The sequence below is a fragment of the Talpa occidentalis genome, unplaced genomic scaffold (genome assembly GCF_014898055.3).
Source record: "Talpa occidentalis isolate TD23 unplaced genomic scaffold, MPIMG_talOcc4v2.1 talOcc4.12, whole genome shotgun sequence".
Classification (NCBI taxonomy): Eukaryota; Metazoa; Chordata; class Mammalia; order Eulipotyphla; family Talpidae; genus Talpa; species Talpa occidentalis.
Genome location: NW_023601212.1, coordinates 46,802,814 through 46,818,910, shown reverse-complemented (window position 1 = coordinate 46,818,910; position 16,097 = coordinate 46,802,814). Strand labels below are relative to the sequence as shown.

Genomic DNA, 16,097 nt, shown 5'->3' with positions numbered 1-16,097 from the left:
CCGTCCTTCTTTCCTCCCGAGGAAGGCGGGGCCGGTCCTGGCTGTGCCTCAGTTTCCTCCTCTACAACGGAGCAACTAAGGCCCCTGTGGTCAGGTGTGTCGCGAACGTGATAGGTAAACTTCAGGCAGAAGTTGGCTCTCGAGGAGAATTTTATTCGTATATTGGTCACGCAGCACTTAAGTTCACACAGGCAAGCCAACCCCAAGTTCCCTAGTACCCTTGCCTGCAGACAGCAGCCGCGATGTGTCTTGGCCGGGCCTTCCACCTAGGTGGAGGTCCGCAGGCCGTGGAAGTCTCGGCTCGAGGGCCCGCAGTGCAGTGCGGATGGGCGCGCGGGGTGCGGAGCTGGTAGGCCGCTTGTGCTGCTGTGTGGGAGCAGGCCGCAGGGTCGGGGGAGCAGGCGGCAGGGTCGGGGGAGCAGAGCCGGGGAGTGCAGGTTGGTGCGCGGTGTGCCGAACCCGGGGAGCCAGAGAGGAGCGACGCCAAGGAGCGAGGAGAGGTTTGGGCTGAAGAGCGAGTGTGAGTCCAAAGGGAGGCAGCGAGCTGGACTCCCCAAGAGTAGCCTCCAGCGAGACTTTTGCTCCGAGCCAGTTTTTAGGACTGCTCTGAGTCTGCTTTAGGTAGCTGCTCCTTTTATACCTTATCAGGCTTAGGGTCAGGCACCATCTGCTTTATCAGTCTTTAACACGCAGTATGTGGCCTCAGCTACTTTCACTCATAGTGCTCGCAGGCACCTTAATATTTTCAGTTTTACTTGTAAGTTTTATGTGTTCTTACAGGTGCCCCTCAGGGCAAGTGATTTCTTCAAAGGTCACGACATCCAATGGGAGACCTTCAGATGGCAGCACTGTGGGGCGCACCTCTGGCTGCCTTATCATTAGAACTTTGAAGTCCATAAAGGCAGAGTCTCTCTATTGAGGTGCATCAGCTCCTCGGTTTAAGTTCAAGTTCTCGCTTGTCTGTGTGGTAGCCGCGAGTTTCCTGAGTTGTGGGGGCCATAAAAGAAGCCCAGATCAAATGCTCTGGCTGGCTTCTTTCCTCCCATCTGCCCTATCCGCTCAGTAAACTGTGAAAGGAAGTGAGCTGGGGGCGAGCTGGGGGGCTGATCAGTGGATGTTTAAGGCACATAGAACACAGCCCCCACCCCCCTTCTCCAAGTGGCTCCAAAAAATTCCAGGAGGCTAGGTATGAAAATGACCCAGCAGGGATGCAAACATATGACCCAGCAGGAATTACAGACCCAAAAGGTCCTAAATGTGTTCAAACAAATCCTTGTACATCCATGTTCACAGCGGCCCTGTTTTCAAGAAGTGGACACAACCCAGAAGTCCATCAAAAGGATGAATGGGCAAAAGATGTGATGCGTCCACACACGGGCGTATCACTCAGCTATGAAAAGAAGTGAAGCCCTGACACACGCCATAAGGTGGATGAACCTCAAAACATGCTGAGTGAGAGACCAGATACAAAAGGCCACGTAGTGTGTAATCCATTCATTGAAACATCCAGAACTGGCAAATCCAGACATAAGGCAGACTAGTGGGTTGTTAGGGGCTGGGGGAGGGGAGCAATCCCTCATGGGCATAGATTTCCTGTGGGGTGATAGAATGTTCTCGAACTAAATAGAGGTGGCAGTTGCACAACATTATGATTGTTGCCACTGAATTGTTCACTTTAAGTGGCTAATTTTCTGTTATTTGAATTTTACCTCAATTGAGTAACTAACTAGGTCACTCACCAACTGGAAAGTTACTTAATATGCAAAGACTTGGCATGTAGGGGACACTCTCCTAGGATCAGGCATTTGACTCTGGCTCCTATATGGGGCCCTTGAACTCAGGGAACCACACGGGCTGACAGAGCAAGGGTGGGCTCTGAACTTGCACCTGGGAAAAGAATGCCTGAAAGAGGGCCTGTCTCACCTAGCACAATGTTTGGTGCAGGAAACCATTTACACTGGACTACCAGAGCCTCAAGTGCCCCTATTTGATGCAGCCACTCCTGTAATGGCTCTTCCTGCAGGCGATGTGGACTGTGTGCTTGCTCTGAGCTGAGGAAGCTCTCTGAGCCGCCTGCAGGGAGAGGACTTTCTTCTCCACCCCACAACCATTTTATAGACAAGAAAAGTGAAGCTGGGACAGACCCCTTCTTTTTTTTTGGAGACAGGGTGGAAGGATTAGAGAGAGCACAAGGCAGATCTTGGTCAAATCTTGCTTCCTGCTTCCTGAGTTTCATCTGGCCCCTGCGTGGTCCCTGGCATCAGCATGGCCTCAGGGTCAGGCACCCGAGGTCCCCACACATCCACTGGGACCAACAATTGTCCAAGGATTGGACCAAGGACTGAGCTCAGCCACAGTCTGCTGTTACCACACCTCTGCTGGCCCCATTCAAACCCTCTTGCCTGCTGGTACTGAGACCTGCATCCAAGAGCTTTGTCCTGCTCATAGCTGTGTCCCTACTTCCTGCATATAGTAGGATTATGTTCATGGATTAACTAACTGCTTTCTCATGGAATTCAGAACTCACCATCTCTCTGCCTAGGATGCATGGCCCGTTGTGCAAACTCTTATTCATAACTCAAAGCCTCATTTATAATGCCCCTTCCTTAGGAAGTCTTCCTGACATCCCCATCTAGGTTCCTCCAGGACTTGTCCCTCCCATCAGCCCAGAGGGCGATGTCCATATCTGCCTTTTTCCTCCCCACCACCTGCCCATCACCCTGCACAGGCCAGACCTGGCGAAGAAGGGTAACATTAGAAATATTAGATCCTCCCCACTTAACCACTTCTCTCTGGTGAAGTGAAGAAAACTTCCTGGAGCAGAAAAAGGCTCTTTTAAAATTTTATTAGAAAATAAAGTGTTTATTCAAAGGACATTAAAAGGCCAAGGACGTGTGGGGGAGTTGGCGTATGGAGGAGTGACACTCGTAGGCTCAGTCAGGCTGGGCGTGGGGCTCCTCTCCAGGGACTCAGAGGCTCTGGGGAGGTGGGGGAGGGGAACCCCGGAGCACAGCAGAGGGCAGTGCTGGGCTGGGGTCAGCAGCAGGCGGGCTCTGTGGGCCTAGCAGCTTACCAGGTACATCCCTGTGGAGGGAGGCTGTGAGGGCGCAGGAGGGAAGGGGGACTATGCCCCTAACCTGGGATCCCGCAATTCTCTTCAAACCACCCCATAAATCGCTGTTCCCACTGCCCTAGTAGCCCCTCCTGAGGGAGGAAAATGGAATGGGAGTGGGGGGATGGTGCAGCAGTGGGGATCCTGCTCCCTGTCTTGGGTCCTTGAAAGGATACCATCTAGAGCACACCCCAGGCACATGCCTCTTCTTGACCCCTCCCACACGACCCTAACCGCCCCTCTCCACCCTGGGTCTCCAGGCCCCAACACCCACTTATCCTTCCCAAACACCCCAAATGCCTTCCCCCACCCCTGCACCCTGACAGAAGCAGAGGGTGGCTCAGGACTCAACATGGTCTCAGGGTGCTCAGAGGCAGGGTTGGGAGTACCTGTGGCGAATCTCCTCTTTACCAGCGACATGCGGTAGCCACTGCCCACCAGTTCCAATTCCACCCCTGACAGAGTGGTCCCCTCGCTGGTGAACTGGGCAGCCACAGGGCTGGGTGTGCTGGGCCCCGAGCATGGCTCCCAGCTGGCGGACAGACGGCCGGATCCTGGGGAGGCCTGAGGTCAGCTGTGCTCTACCCCTGGCCCATCCTGCTGTGAGCTAGGCCAGCCCTGCCAACCCCTGTGATCTGTGCCCCTCTGACTCTCTTGTACCCCCTGCCCACTCTCCTTTGGCCCTGCAGGGCTGTGTATGGTTTTCACAGGCGTGGGTATACCTGCCTTGTCTATCCTAGGGGTGCCCTCTCTTCCAGCTTTGCCCTTTCAAGTATTCCTCAATGCCCACAATTCTCCCCCCTCTCCCACAACCCCAATTCTCCCACCAGATCCCCCAAGCCCTCTTGTACAACCATACTCACCCCCTGCTTCTGACACATCTGGAAGTTTCCAGAGGAGCCGCTTCTCCTCCAAGTTCCTGGTATCAACAGAGGCTCAGTCAGGTCTCCCCCTCACAGGACACTGGAAGCCCAGGGTCCCAGCACAGTTGCCTCTCAGTTACATGACCCCAGAAACCAGGTCCCCTTCCTTGCCTCAGTTTCCCCAGATGTGAAATAGAGGTAGGGTATGGAGTAGCTGGTTCCTGAGGGCCCCATCACTTTGAATCATTTTTAGATAAATGTGGCTTCTCTGGGGCAGGTTGTTTGTACAAAAAAAATGGGAACACGGCTTAGTGACTAAAAGCCCCAGGGCTAAGAAATGGCACCTGGGTTCAAATCCTGCTGTGAGCTCCAATAAGAAACCTAACCTCGGGCCTCCCTGTTGACTCAGGGGGTTGAGACGCAACCTATAAAGCTGTCCGTAGCCGCTGCAGCGCGAGTTCAATCCCCAGCCAGGGAGCTACCCACATGGCACAGCAGACCTCTCCTGGCTCTCCTGCTGCTCCCCTCAGCAGTGTATTTAAGTCAATCTGCTTGTTCTGTTCCCAACTCTGTCTCTGGTGAATCCTCTCACCTCCCACACCTCTGGCCTGTACCCCAGCTCTTGTATGCATGAATGGATAGATCTTTAAAAAAAAAAAAAAAAAGAAACCTAACCTCCCAATTCCCCAGTACCCCTCCCATGATGGGGAGGATAGCAGCCTAACCTAGACTGAGCCCCAAGCCAGTCAGCCTGCGCAGAGCACAGGGAACATGCCTGACAGGCAGGAAATGCTCCTTTCTGGATGTTAACAATGTTACCCTTCAAAGTGAGCCCCAGGACAGACCCTTGAGTTGCTGCATCAAGGTGAGGCCTGGGGGGAGCAGTTCTGGGGGCACTGTTGAGGCGCCCTTGGCACAAACCCTCACCAGGTGGCAGCTGGCTGCAGGCGGACGTTGGTCACAGGCTCTCCCACCGGCAGCAGGATCTGGACATTGGTGAGCGGCGTGGGCACGGCTGTCGCACCAGGCCGGTAGCTGTACTCCACTGAGACCTGAGTGAGCGTCGCCCCACAATGCCAGTGGGCGGTCAGCTGCAGGGGCACCGACTGCGGACCTGGGCGGGAGAACTAGGAAGAACCAGAGAAGGGACACAACTTGGGTTGGGCTGTGCTGCCACTCTGGGCACTCAACCACCTTGATGCTACCTTTCAACCAACGAGACTGCACTACTGCACAAAGCACCGGATTCCTGGGAGACTTTGGAGATCAGAGTTGGTATTACATTAGCTTCCCAGCAGAGGTCAGGAGAGTACCTCATACTAGCAAAGTCACCTGTTAGACTGCAGACCTATTAGTTGTTGCCTGGCCAGGTGTCTGGCAGGGTCCTAGGGAAGGGGCTCTTCTAATTTTCAAAAAGGTGCCATGGACACTATGGGAGGCTTGTCTCCCCTCCAGCCCCCTCCACTTATTCACTGCTCATCCTCGAGACCCACCTGGTATCGGAGCAGCACGAGGTTGTAATAGGAGGCAGCTGGGTTCTGCTCTGCCTGGCGTTGCAGGGCCTCGGTCAGAGCTGCCATGTTGAGCCAGAAGTCTTTGGTCTCAGGGTCACTCTGGGAGGGGTCACTGCAGAGACCAGGAATGATCACCCCGCCCTCAGGAGATGCCATCCCAGGGTCCCCAGCATCCCACCTACCCCAATGGTTTCCTAAAGATTCAGATTCCCAGCTCATCTTGGCCCAGCAAAAACATGACCCTCGGGGGGACAAAGGGTAGGGAGCAAAGGAGGGAGAAGAAGTGAGGTTCAGGGAGGGAGAGACACTTGCCCGGGGTCACACAGCAGATCTCTGAAGGCAGAGCAGGTATTCAGAGGTAGGGAAACCCTGGCTTCCACCAGCGTCTGGGCCCCCCTGCCCTGGCCCCGCTTCCTCCCACAGTACCTGAAGAGCAAGTCAGCATTGGGCTGGAAGTGCTCGATGGGGGCTGTGTGCACCAGGCGGAAGCTGAGGACAGGTGGGGGTGGGGTCCCACTGAACACCCTCACGATGCCAGCAGGGAAGGTCATGGTCAGCTCCCCAGTTACTCGAGCCAGGCAGCTGGGATGGAAGGTGGGGGGGAGAGACTCTGGACTCTGGCTCAGGGCTCTGCCTGGCACCTCATCTTCCCCTCTTCCCCTCTTCCTCTTCCTTGAATCCTGTGGCTCCCTAGTTCCCTCAGAAATGTAGGGCCTTGACCATACCCCACATCTTCACTTCCCATCTCCTCCCCTGGCATCCCTGCCTGGACAGCAAAGCAAGAAGCAGGAAGAATCCACACAGGGCTGAGGAGTATAGGAACACTCCTGTCCCTGGTTCTCTTCTTCCTGCGGGCCACCAGGAAGCTCAAAGCAAAGCATTCAGTTTAATAATTGGCTTCAGCATGGGTTTCAGGTATAATACTCGCTTCTGCCCCCTACTGCTGGCAAGTGGGCAGGGATGGGGCACAAACAACATCGAGGGTGTCCAACTGGCCTTATCTTTGTGATTTGATTTTTAAGAACTTTTTGGATGGGGGCCTCCCTGGTGGCGCTCAGGGGTTAAGTCTCAGCACTATGACGCTATGCGCAGCCTCTGCAGCATGAGTTCGATCCCCACCCGGGAGCTACCCACATGGCGCAGCAGACCTCTCCTATCTCGCCCGCTGCTCCCCTCAGCAGTGTATTTCAGTAAATCTGCCTGATCTGCTCCTAACTGTCTCTGGTGAATCCTCTCACCCCCACACCTCTGGCCTGTACCCTAGTTCTTGTATGCATAAATACATACATCTTTTTGGGGAAAAAAAGGACTTTTTGGATGGGTCTGTCGCCAGATTATACCTGACCCCTCAAGCTACCCCTAACTTGTCACCTACCTCCTCCCTGGGGCTGGCCTCTGGTCTCATTCCTTCTACTTCCGTGCCCATAGCAACCTCAGAGGTTCCTCTAAACTGTGACCACAATGCCTCCCACTACGCAAACACCCTCATGGTCTCACTACCCCGGGAGAGGGGCCTGGTTGCTTAGCTCAATGTTCAACGCTTTTCCACAGCCAAGCAGGTTATATGCAGCCTCCCTGGGAGCCCTGAACCCCATCACTGTCTGTACTGCTCCACATCACCACATACCTGGTACTGTGGCCCCGGAAGTAGGCGTGGACATACTCTGTGAAGGCGATGGCCACAGGCAGAGCATCTTGAGAGCCTAGGACAACAGGACTTGGGCCCCGGGAGACTCCTGGGAGTGGAACGGGAGGGAGTGGGGGGCAGAGAGGGTGGGCACAGGTTTCAGAACCCACCCTCTGCCAACAGGGTCTCTACCATATCACTTAGCTACCCACCCAGACCAAAGAAGGCACCCCACATACCATGCCCTGTCTGGGATGGGAAGTTGGGCCGTTCTGGGGCCATGCTGGGGGCTGAAGAACCCAGTGGGGAGGGACTCAGGGAACGAGACTGGAATTGAAGGACACAAGGTGGGTTGTGAACACCCCCAGGAGCAGTGCCCTGAGGATGAACTGAAGCAGGCCCCAGCCCCGCCCCTGCCATGCCCCCTTATCCTACCAGGTCCCCGTTGCTGCGTGTGAGGGGGCAGGACACCTTTCTGGATCGGTGTCTTTGCGGTGGGGCGGCCAGGCCCTCCCTGGATATTGGCTCAGCAGGTACAGGCGTCAGGTCTGCGAGTAAGCAGAAGAGATGTGGCATGGGGCCTCCCACGCTGCCCCAGGGGCTGGAACTTGGCCCTCACCTGGGAGTCAGGCCTGCTTGGGGGAGACCCCCGATGGTCTGAAGTCCTCGGCTGCACTCAAGGTGCTGGACAGGACTGCGATGCCACCTACTACCCCGAGCCTCCCAGAAACCTGACTCTGGCCCAGAAGCAGTGAGCTCCCCGTCAGTGGGGGTATGCGAGAGAGGGCTGCAGGCTTAGGAGGCAGCCATACCATGGGGGGATCTGGCAGGGGACTTTAATCCGACAGCCCTTCAATGCGGGTGAGAAATTTGGCAATTCCACCACTTTGATCCTCTCTGAGAGGATGAGCGGAGTCCCTTACCCTGGCATATATCTGAGTTTCCCTTCTTCTAATCTAATAGTCACAGCGTAACACTCAGATTTCCCTGGATTTCCTGCCTCCTGCTCTGCCCCATCTACAATCACTTGCTCTTCCACCTCCCCTCCCACCCACACCCCAGTGGTGCCGCTCTCTATCCCAGGGTTTCGCAGCCCTGGCACTGCTGACATCTGGGGCTGGATCATTCTGTGGTGAGACCATCCTGTACACTGCAGGGTGCTGATCCGCACGCTAGTCTAGACCCACCAGTCGCCAGTAGCAACCCCCCTCTCCCTCACCCCCAGTGGTGAGAATCAAGGATCAGTAGTGACACTGCCAAGTGTCTCCCAGGGGTGTGTGTGCACGCAGAATTGCCCTGGGTGAGAATCTCTGTTCTACTCATTTACACTCATGGCCTGCACACTCCCCTCAGCCCTCCCGTGAACTAACTCCAACAAGGTCTTTCTCTTTTGGGGAACTTGTGTGGCCACAGCCCACAGGTCCTCTGGCTCAGGTCCCCAGGAGTCCAACTACTGGTTTGGCTCGCCTCCCCTGTCACTCTCCAACTCCACCCCAGACCAGCCCTGGGCCCTCTCCCCGCCCCTCCCTTCTCTCTTTCCTTGCAACCTCCTGGGCCAGGTCCACCACCTACCTGCCATGTAAAGGTCCAGCCTCCACATGCCCCCGGCCCAGCTTCTTCCTCCCCAACCCCACTGCCCCTCTGCCTCCTCTGCTTCCTTCCAGCCCCTGTCAGCCCTGGCTCCTCTGTCCTCTGACCCCCAAGTCTGTGGCCTAATCCTGCCATCATCACTTACTTGGACTCACCTTCTTGGTCTTTATCTCTGTCTTCAATGCCCAAATAATCAGAGGGAGCCTGGCTCCCCAGTCAGGTCCCGCCCCTCCTCTGCTCACATGGCACCCTCCTGTGACTCCCATCTTGCTAGCGGTCACATTCATATCCCTTCCTGGGACTGTTTCACATCCTTATTCCAGCCACAGCAGCCTCCTCGCAGCCCCTCAAAGGGCCTAGTCTACTTTTACCCCAGGGCCTTTGCACAGGCTGTGCCCTCTGCCAGAAACGCCTTTGCTCTTGTGTCTTCCTCCCATGCCCATAGCATTAGTCTTCACATCCGCTCAGCCACTGGCAGGGGCACCCACCCTCTGAGCCCTCACCAGGAGGTGCCACTTCCTTCCTTGTTACATATCCTCTCATTATTGTCTCTGCAAGGGTGGGGGTCTCCCTGGCCTCAGCTCCAGCTGCGTCCTCAGCACCCTGACCACAGCAGGTGTGCGGTCCTCCCCCTCGCTTCCCCCGGCCTGCTGGACTCACCTCCTCCAGTCACAGCCTCCAGCCCCCAGGGGCCAGGGGCCAATGTGAAGGACTGTGGCGAGTCTGATGGCGGCAGGGGACGTGTGCCCCTCGACTCAGGGGGCAGTGCCCTACAACCAGGCGGGCTCTGTGGAGTGCCTGGGCGGGGGACCCAGGAATCTGGGGAGGGGCCAGGTGCTGCGTGGGAGGGTGAGTCCAGGCCGGAGTCCTCCACATTCTCAGGAGACGAGGAAGAGAAAGGCGAAGGGCTGGAGGTGAAGCCCAGGCTACTGGAGCCTGGGGGAGGAGGAAAAAACCCACTGATGCCCCGTCTACCTACCTACTGCCACACAGGCCCCACTGGCAGGTCCCATCACTGGCACCGTGGCTCCACCCACCTCATCGATCTGGCTCCCCCTTGCCGCCAGCACACACACACTGACCCACAAATGACCGTCACAACCTCCCTCCAGCTGAGCCCACCCTTCAGCCAACCAGCAGGAGTTAGCTACCCTTGCCAGGGCCCCACACATCCCCCTGCTGGACCCTCCCAGGAGCGTGCAGCCCCTCCCCCGGCACCTGTAAAGTCTTCGTGGTCAAAGGCGGATTCTAGGGGTGGCCCAAAGAGGTTCTTGGAAAACTGCTCATCGGACTGAGCCTTCTCCGTACAGCTGAGGGAAGCGGACAGAAGAGAGGGGCTTTTCTGGTTTCCACACGCGCCACTCCTCAGGGCCTTTGCACCTGTGGCTCTTGGTCTTGAGCTCCTTGCCCAGTTCTCCCTGCAGCCACCTCCCACCTCTTCTCAGGCTTCAGATCAAAGTCCCCTGAGGAGGCCCTTCAGCATCTGCTAAAGCTGCCCACTTCTATCCCCATCACAGCACCTAGAAGTGTTGAAAATGCTCAGACCCACTTGCTATTCTTAAAATCTGAGCCACTTGATGTAACCGAGAAGCGGGAACTGACTCAGTCATAAATCCCTAGGGCCCAAAACAGCACAGCAAGTGCTCATCAAGAGAGTCAGGGGCCCCTCAAAAATGGAATACCCTAAACTCCCTGCCATGGGGAGAGAAGCAGAGGAAGAGACACATGGAGAGGCAGCAGGGGAGGAGGATGGGAGAAGTGGGGAAGGCTCCCAGCTGACCACTCATGTCGACCCAATGCGGAACCCACCTGCTGGCCCTTGGGGCAGAGCGAGGCCTCTGTGGTTTCCCAGCAACATCCCCTACAAGAGATGAATCCAAACCTTTGCTTAAGCCCACCCTCCCCTAACTAGCAAACACCTAAACCCCAACACTGGCTCCTTCCTCTAGGAAGCCCTCCTGACTCCCGCTCTGGGGTAACCCAGTACCACCCCCTTTGACCAGCCCTGACCCTACAGGACTGGCATCTACATTTGGAACTGCTTCATCCACACTGGAAGCCTCATATACCCCCAGGGTATGCACAGAGAGGGCTGCTAATGGTGGATGGATATAGCCTTCCTATTGCCCTACTGTTTCCAGTTCCTACTGTTCCTACTCCACGGACTAGGAGACCAAGGCTCAGGGTCATCCAGTCAGCTGCTAAGGTCCCCTAAGGTCCCTAGCAAACTAGGCAGAGAGGGATCAAACCTGAGTCAACCTGTCTCTAGGTCTTGGCTTCTTTTAGGCACCAGCTACCCCTTTCAGCTCTCATTTAATTCTCACACCAACCGCATTGTACAGAAGAGGAAACTGAGGGTCAGAGTGGGTAAGCAATCTGCCCGAAGTCACACAGCAGAACTGAGCTCTTAGCCCATGCCCACATCCAGGCCCAGGCTTCCCTCCAAAAGGCTCCTCCCCAAACTGGAAACCCCCCCTCCCAAACAGGCTACTCACGTGAAGAGTGACGTTTCATGGTGCCCTGTGGACCAAGTGGGTGGTATCAGCGAAGACCATGCAGCCAACCCCACCAGCCCTACCAGGAGCACCCTTCCCACACCTCACCCCTGGGCCGGGAGGAAGGATGAGGCTGCCAGCTGTAGCCCTGAGCTGCTCAGCGGCAGCCTCAGAGCTGCAGGCTGGGGCTCGGGCGGGGGCAGGCTTGATGTGCACGTAGAACTTGCGGGGCTCCTCGTCATCGAAGTCTGAGTCGCTGGATGAGAAGCGGGAAGGCTCAGCTGTGCGTGCACTGTAGTCAAGGGGCCAAGCTGATCCCGACATGGGGTCTCTTCCCAGTGCCCTCACCCTGACCCCTTCCTGTCACCCCTTCCTGTCAAAGCCTCTTGAGCACAATGCCATCTCTCACGATGGTGACTCTGACACCATGTTTTGCCCTCCCTGCTTCCCTCCACTCTACAAGCTTTGTACAAGCATGCCCTCCCCTAACAAGCAAACTATGTTGCTGCTAAACCTGCCCCCTCCTCAACCCTCCTCTGGGTAACTAAGCCTCCCTCTCTCTCTTGACCATCCCTGACTGCACTGGACAGCTGCCTGCCTGTGAATCTGTTTCCACCACACTGGAGGCCCCACCGGGGTGCACAGAGAGTTGTCCTTGTGCTAACAACTGGCCTCCAGGGGCAGATGGGAGGATATTGCTTTGGGTCACATCAGGCCGGACAGTGAAACCTTCTTCATCCACTTCTGGACATGTCTGGGGGGAAAGGCGTGTCAGACTCCCCCTAACAGAACCTTCCATTTCAGCCTGCCATGCTGCATCCCACCCCATCCCCGCCTCCAGGCCCTCACTCAGACCTAAAAATAACCCGATGGCAAAAACTGTGTTCCCCGAGTGTGGGCAGGTTTCTCTGGGAACAGAAGGTGCCCTTGCCCATCCTGAGGGGGAGGGCTTTGTAGGACATCAGTCCCTCCCACACGGTCCGCAGGAGTTTGCATCCCAGATGGGACTTGAACCTGGCCCCTACACTGCACCCCCTCCAGCCCTGAGAGCTCTGGGCTTTGGGGGCTAAGGTAGGACTGAACCCCTCCTACTTACAACCTGATCTGGCTCCTCCCAGGGTACTCACCCCGGAATCGGGCTCCAGGGAACCTCTGGGGATGGATAAAAAGAAATTGGTGTTAGTTCCCCAACTCAGTTGTTTCCTGCCACCCCAACGCTGGACATGGCCCCTGTGACAATGTGCTGGGATAGCCCTACAGGCAGTGGGACCTTGCAGCTTACTTGGGGTGAGGGCTGGTGGATCTGGAATAGTCAAGCAGGAGGTGTTCTCAAACAGCTTGGAGGGGAGGAAGCCTGGAGCTAGTCTGAGGGGTTGGCCTGAGAAAGCAGGGAATGCAGGGAATGCCAGGGCTGGCCTTGGAAAAGAGGAGACCCCTGGGCTAGCAGGGGAACGTGGGCATAGGAAGGATGTGGTGCTGGTTTGAGCAGGGAGATTCCTGTGCTCCTTCTGGCCAAGTCAAAGCTACCCAGCTAGATTAAGTGGGGTAAGGAGCAGAGCTAGGCTTGACAATGGCAGGACTCGGGGGCAGTCTGGGCAGGCAGCCCGGGTCTAGCCTCAACAAGAAGTAGGATTCGGGACTCCTCTGAGTAGTGGTAATACTGAGCTAACCTGAGGGACTAACAGAGGGGACTAACAGAGGGACTCCTGGTCTAGCCTGGATAGCAGGACTCCTAGGCTAGCCTAGAACAGGAATACTCCTGGGTTGCTCCAAGCAGGGGACTTCTGGGCTAGCCTGGGCAGAGGGAATCACCCCAGATTAGTTTAGGTCAGGACTGGGTGGGGGTGTTTCCTCACACAGCTGCAGGTGGCTCCCGTTCACGCCGGTTCAGTCCTGGGAGGCGAAAGGCCTTGGATCCCCGCAAACGTTTCATTGCTGAGGACAGATGGGGGGGACAGTTAAGTCCTGGGGGTGCCCCCTTCCCACTCCTATCTGCCTCCCTTGTCCACACGGTCCAGCCTGGGCATCCAGGTCCAGACGTACTTGCCTTCCTGTAGGGCAGCCTCGCTGTATGCCTCAAAGTCCAAAGGCCCTGAGACAGAAGAGATGGAGAAGCTCAGCTGGGAGAGGAGCCCGGCGCTGGGAAGGGGAGCGCATGTCCTGGGCCACCCAAGGGCACCTGGATCTGTGCTCAAGGCAGGGCCCAGGACAAGAGGCTAAAAGCTGAACCAGGGGCCTTCCTGGTGGTGCAGGGGTTAAAGACAGCACTATCAAGCTATTGCCAGCCTCTGCAGCACGAGTTCAATCCCTAGCCTGCCAGGGAGCTACCCACATGGCGCAGCAGACCTCTCCTGACTCGCCTGCTGCTCCCCTCAGCAGTGTGTTTCAGTCAATCTGTTCTGCTCCTGTTCTGCTCCCTACTCTGTCCCTAGTGAATCCTCTCACCGCCCAGCCCCCCACACCTCTGGCCTACACCCTAGCTCTTGTCTGTATAAATAAATTTTAAAAAATTATACTTAAAAAAAAAAAAAGAAGCTGAACCAACCTCAAGAGGAAATGAGTGGAATGGGCCAAGGATTCTGGTCCCAATTGGGCAGTGTCACTTTGGGATGGACGGGAGGGGAGAGCCTCGGTGATTTCCACATGAATCCCAACATTCGTGGGTGGAATGCAGGTGGGTCTGGGGATGAGTCGGCCCATTGGGCTGGGCCTTAAGTAGCGGGATAAGGAGCTGGGACTCTCTCCCAAGAACGATGGGGAGCCATGGAGGGTGTGTGAACAGGAACAGGGCATGACAGATCTGGGACAATGAAGAGCAAAAGTGGGGGCCCACACAAAGAGGGGAGGTTTGAATTAGTGAGACAGGAGAGAGACAGACCTTAGTGATCCACTACACTTGGGGACATAAACTGTGTACCAGCATTTATTGAGTGTCTACTATATGCCAGACACACTCCTTGCCCTTTACCTGCATCAAAATACTCAATAGTCATAGCATTGGGTGGAGATAATGTCCTTACTTTACAGTTGAGAAAATTGAGGCTCAGAGAAGTCAAGAGATATGTCCAAGGTCACACAGCAAATGATGAAACTACAAATCCAGATATGATCCCAATACTTTTGTTCTCAACTCTTCCCTGACCCTGCAAATTGGCCTTTTGCTCAAGAACCTTCAGTGGCTTGCTTGGGTCCTCAAAAATCTATTCAGCTGAGCCTGACACTCAAGACCCCTCTGGTATACGTTGTAGGAGATTTACACACAAGAGCAGCCATCAAACCCTCTTTAATGAGGGTGGCAGAATTAGACTTTTCATTAGCGCATTTTCTCCAGGGAAGTCCAGTCTCCTGCTCCTAGAATCCTGTTCTTTCTCTGGAACTATGGCCCCAAAGCCCAACCTCCCAGTAGCCCCAACTCACCAGGCTTTTCCCGGCCTGTGCCTTTGCTCTCGGCAAACTTCCTCAGCAGCATTTCCACAGTGACGTTCTCTATGTTCTGCTTAAATTCCTCATGCACCTGGTTCAGGTGGGGAGAGTGTGTAAATGGACAGGGCCAGGGCCTCTTGCCCAGCACCCCCTGGCTCATTCCCCACTCCTAGTCTGACTCACCTGCCCAATCTGCACATGGGTATCCTCCACTGAGTGGGCATAGGAGCCCAGCAATGCCTTCATGTGCCGCAGGTGAGTCTCCTCCATGGCTTGGAAGCGCTGAGGAGGAGGGGGGGAAGGCAAGGGGAGTTGGAGGTCGTAGGAGTGACCATGTGGTCCAGCCTAAACAATCACAACAATCCAACCCATCACAACATTCCAACCCCAAGCCTCAGTGATTGGTTGGGGAAAGAGCCAAAGAGTCTGTTTTGTGACTTTTGCTGGAACTATGGGAAGAGATACTTTCATGTCCTGAGTCAAAGAGTTGGTGGGATGCATATGGGGCTGCTGGTAGCCACTTTGCTGCACACACTCACATACACACCTCAGGAGGGCATGTGTGCCTGGGGGAAAACAGACTAGAGAAGCATAGCGACACAACTTCCTGCTAACACATTTGAACACCTGGATCCAGTCATGCCTGAAGCCCGCTCTGAAATTTTCAGTTTGCTGAGCCTATAAATCTCCTTGTCAGCTTGAACAGAGGTTTCTATCACAGGCAACTTTCTAACTGCAAAATCAGAAAAATAATCTGATTTCTTTTTTTTTTAATAAATTTTATTTTTATATTCCCCATACAATTGCAACCCCCTTATTTATTTTTTTTTAAAGATTTATTTATTTATTTATGCAAGCACTGGATAGTCAGAAGCACGGGAGGGTGAGAGAATTCACCAGAGCCAGAGCGGGGAGCAGAGCAGGCAGAAGGACCGAAGTACACTGCCGAGGGGAGCAGCAGGCGGCAGGAGAGGTCCGCGCGCCATGTGGGACCCTCCTCCAGTGGCCGGGGAGCAGCCGGGGATCGAACCAGAGCTGCAGATGCTGCGGGCAGCTTCGCAACCCAGTGCTCAACTGCTGCGCCACGGGGGAGGCCCGCAACCCCCTTATTTTGACCCCAATCCCTCCCCTCCCCATGCCCCACCCCCCAGAGAGTGTCTCTGGTTCATAGTTTTTTGTTGATTTTGATTTTCACTTTCTTATAGTTAAAAATAATCTGATTTCTAATCTTGAGATTTCACTCAGATTGTCATACATTTGCATGGACAGAGACCCAGAGAGGTGCAGTGTCTTGAAAAGAAATTACATAGCGGTGAGGGGTGGGGCCTTGGTCCCAACTTAGGTCTTTCAACCACCATGAAATGTCGTGAGACATGTGACCCATGGATAAGACAGGCCCTACTTTCAAAAGCCCTCATCAGTAATAATAGAAATAGTAATAATAGCTCCAAGAGTGGTTTTTAAGCACCTGGT

The 16,097-nt window shown here is 55.3% G+C and overlaps 1 protein-coding gene across 4 annotated transcripts in view; it reads right to left on the bottom strand.

Annotated features, from left to right (window-relative positions):
- Positions 1 to 2,820: 2,820 nt before the first annotated feature.
- Positions 2,821 to 16,097, bottom strand: part of FCHO1 (FCH and mu domain containing endocytic adaptor 1) — a 34,864-nt gene continuing 21,587 nt past the window's right edge. For 3 of the 4 annotated variants that reach the window (XM_037506140.2, XM_054693355.1, XM_054693354.1), the window contains 20 exons: positions 14,808 to 14,906; positions 14,619 to 14,715; positions 13,249 to 13,293; positions 13,058 to 13,136; positions 12,329 to 12,353; positions 11,898 to 11,955; positions 11,310 to 11,488; positions 11,202 to 11,226; positions 10,516 to 10,567; positions 9,925 to 10,016; positions 9,367 to 9,642; positions 7,552 to 7,664; positions 7,356 to 7,443; positions 7,117 to 7,225; positions 5,916 to 6,071; positions 5,469 to 5,601; positions 4,903 to 5,102; positions 3,976 to 4,031; positions 3,502 to 3,666; positions 3,013 to 3,084 (listed from right to left, as the gene is read on the bottom strand). In XM_037506140.2, coding sequence (XP_037362037.1) covers positions 3,062 to 3,084; positions 3,502 to 3,666; positions 3,976 to 4,031; positions 4,903 to 5,102; positions 5,469 to 5,601; positions 5,916 to 6,071; positions 7,117 to 7,225; positions 7,356 to 7,443; positions 7,552 to 7,664; positions 9,367 to 9,642; positions 9,925 to 10,016; positions 10,516 to 10,567; positions 11,202 to 11,226; positions 11,310 to 11,488; positions 11,898 to 11,955; positions 12,329 to 12,353; positions 13,058 to 13,136; positions 13,249 to 13,293; positions 14,619 to 14,715; positions 14,808 to 14,906 — 2,070 coding nt within the window. In that variant the 3' untranslated portion in view covers positions 3,013 to 3,061. Of the gene's footprint in view, positions 3,085 to 3,501; positions 3,667 to 3,975; positions 4,032 to 4,902; positions 5,103 to 5,468; positions 5,602 to 5,915; positions 6,072 to 7,116; positions 7,226 to 7,355; positions 7,444 to 7,551; positions 7,665 to 9,366; positions 9,643 to 9,924; positions 10,017 to 10,515; positions 10,568 to 11,201; positions 11,227 to 11,309; positions 11,489 to 11,897; positions 11,956 to 12,328; positions 12,354 to 13,057; positions 13,137 to 13,248; positions 13,294 to 14,618; positions 14,716 to 14,807; positions 14,907 to 16,097 lie in introns of all 4 variants that reach the window. The other variant, XM_054693356.1, reaches the window with a different exon arrangement.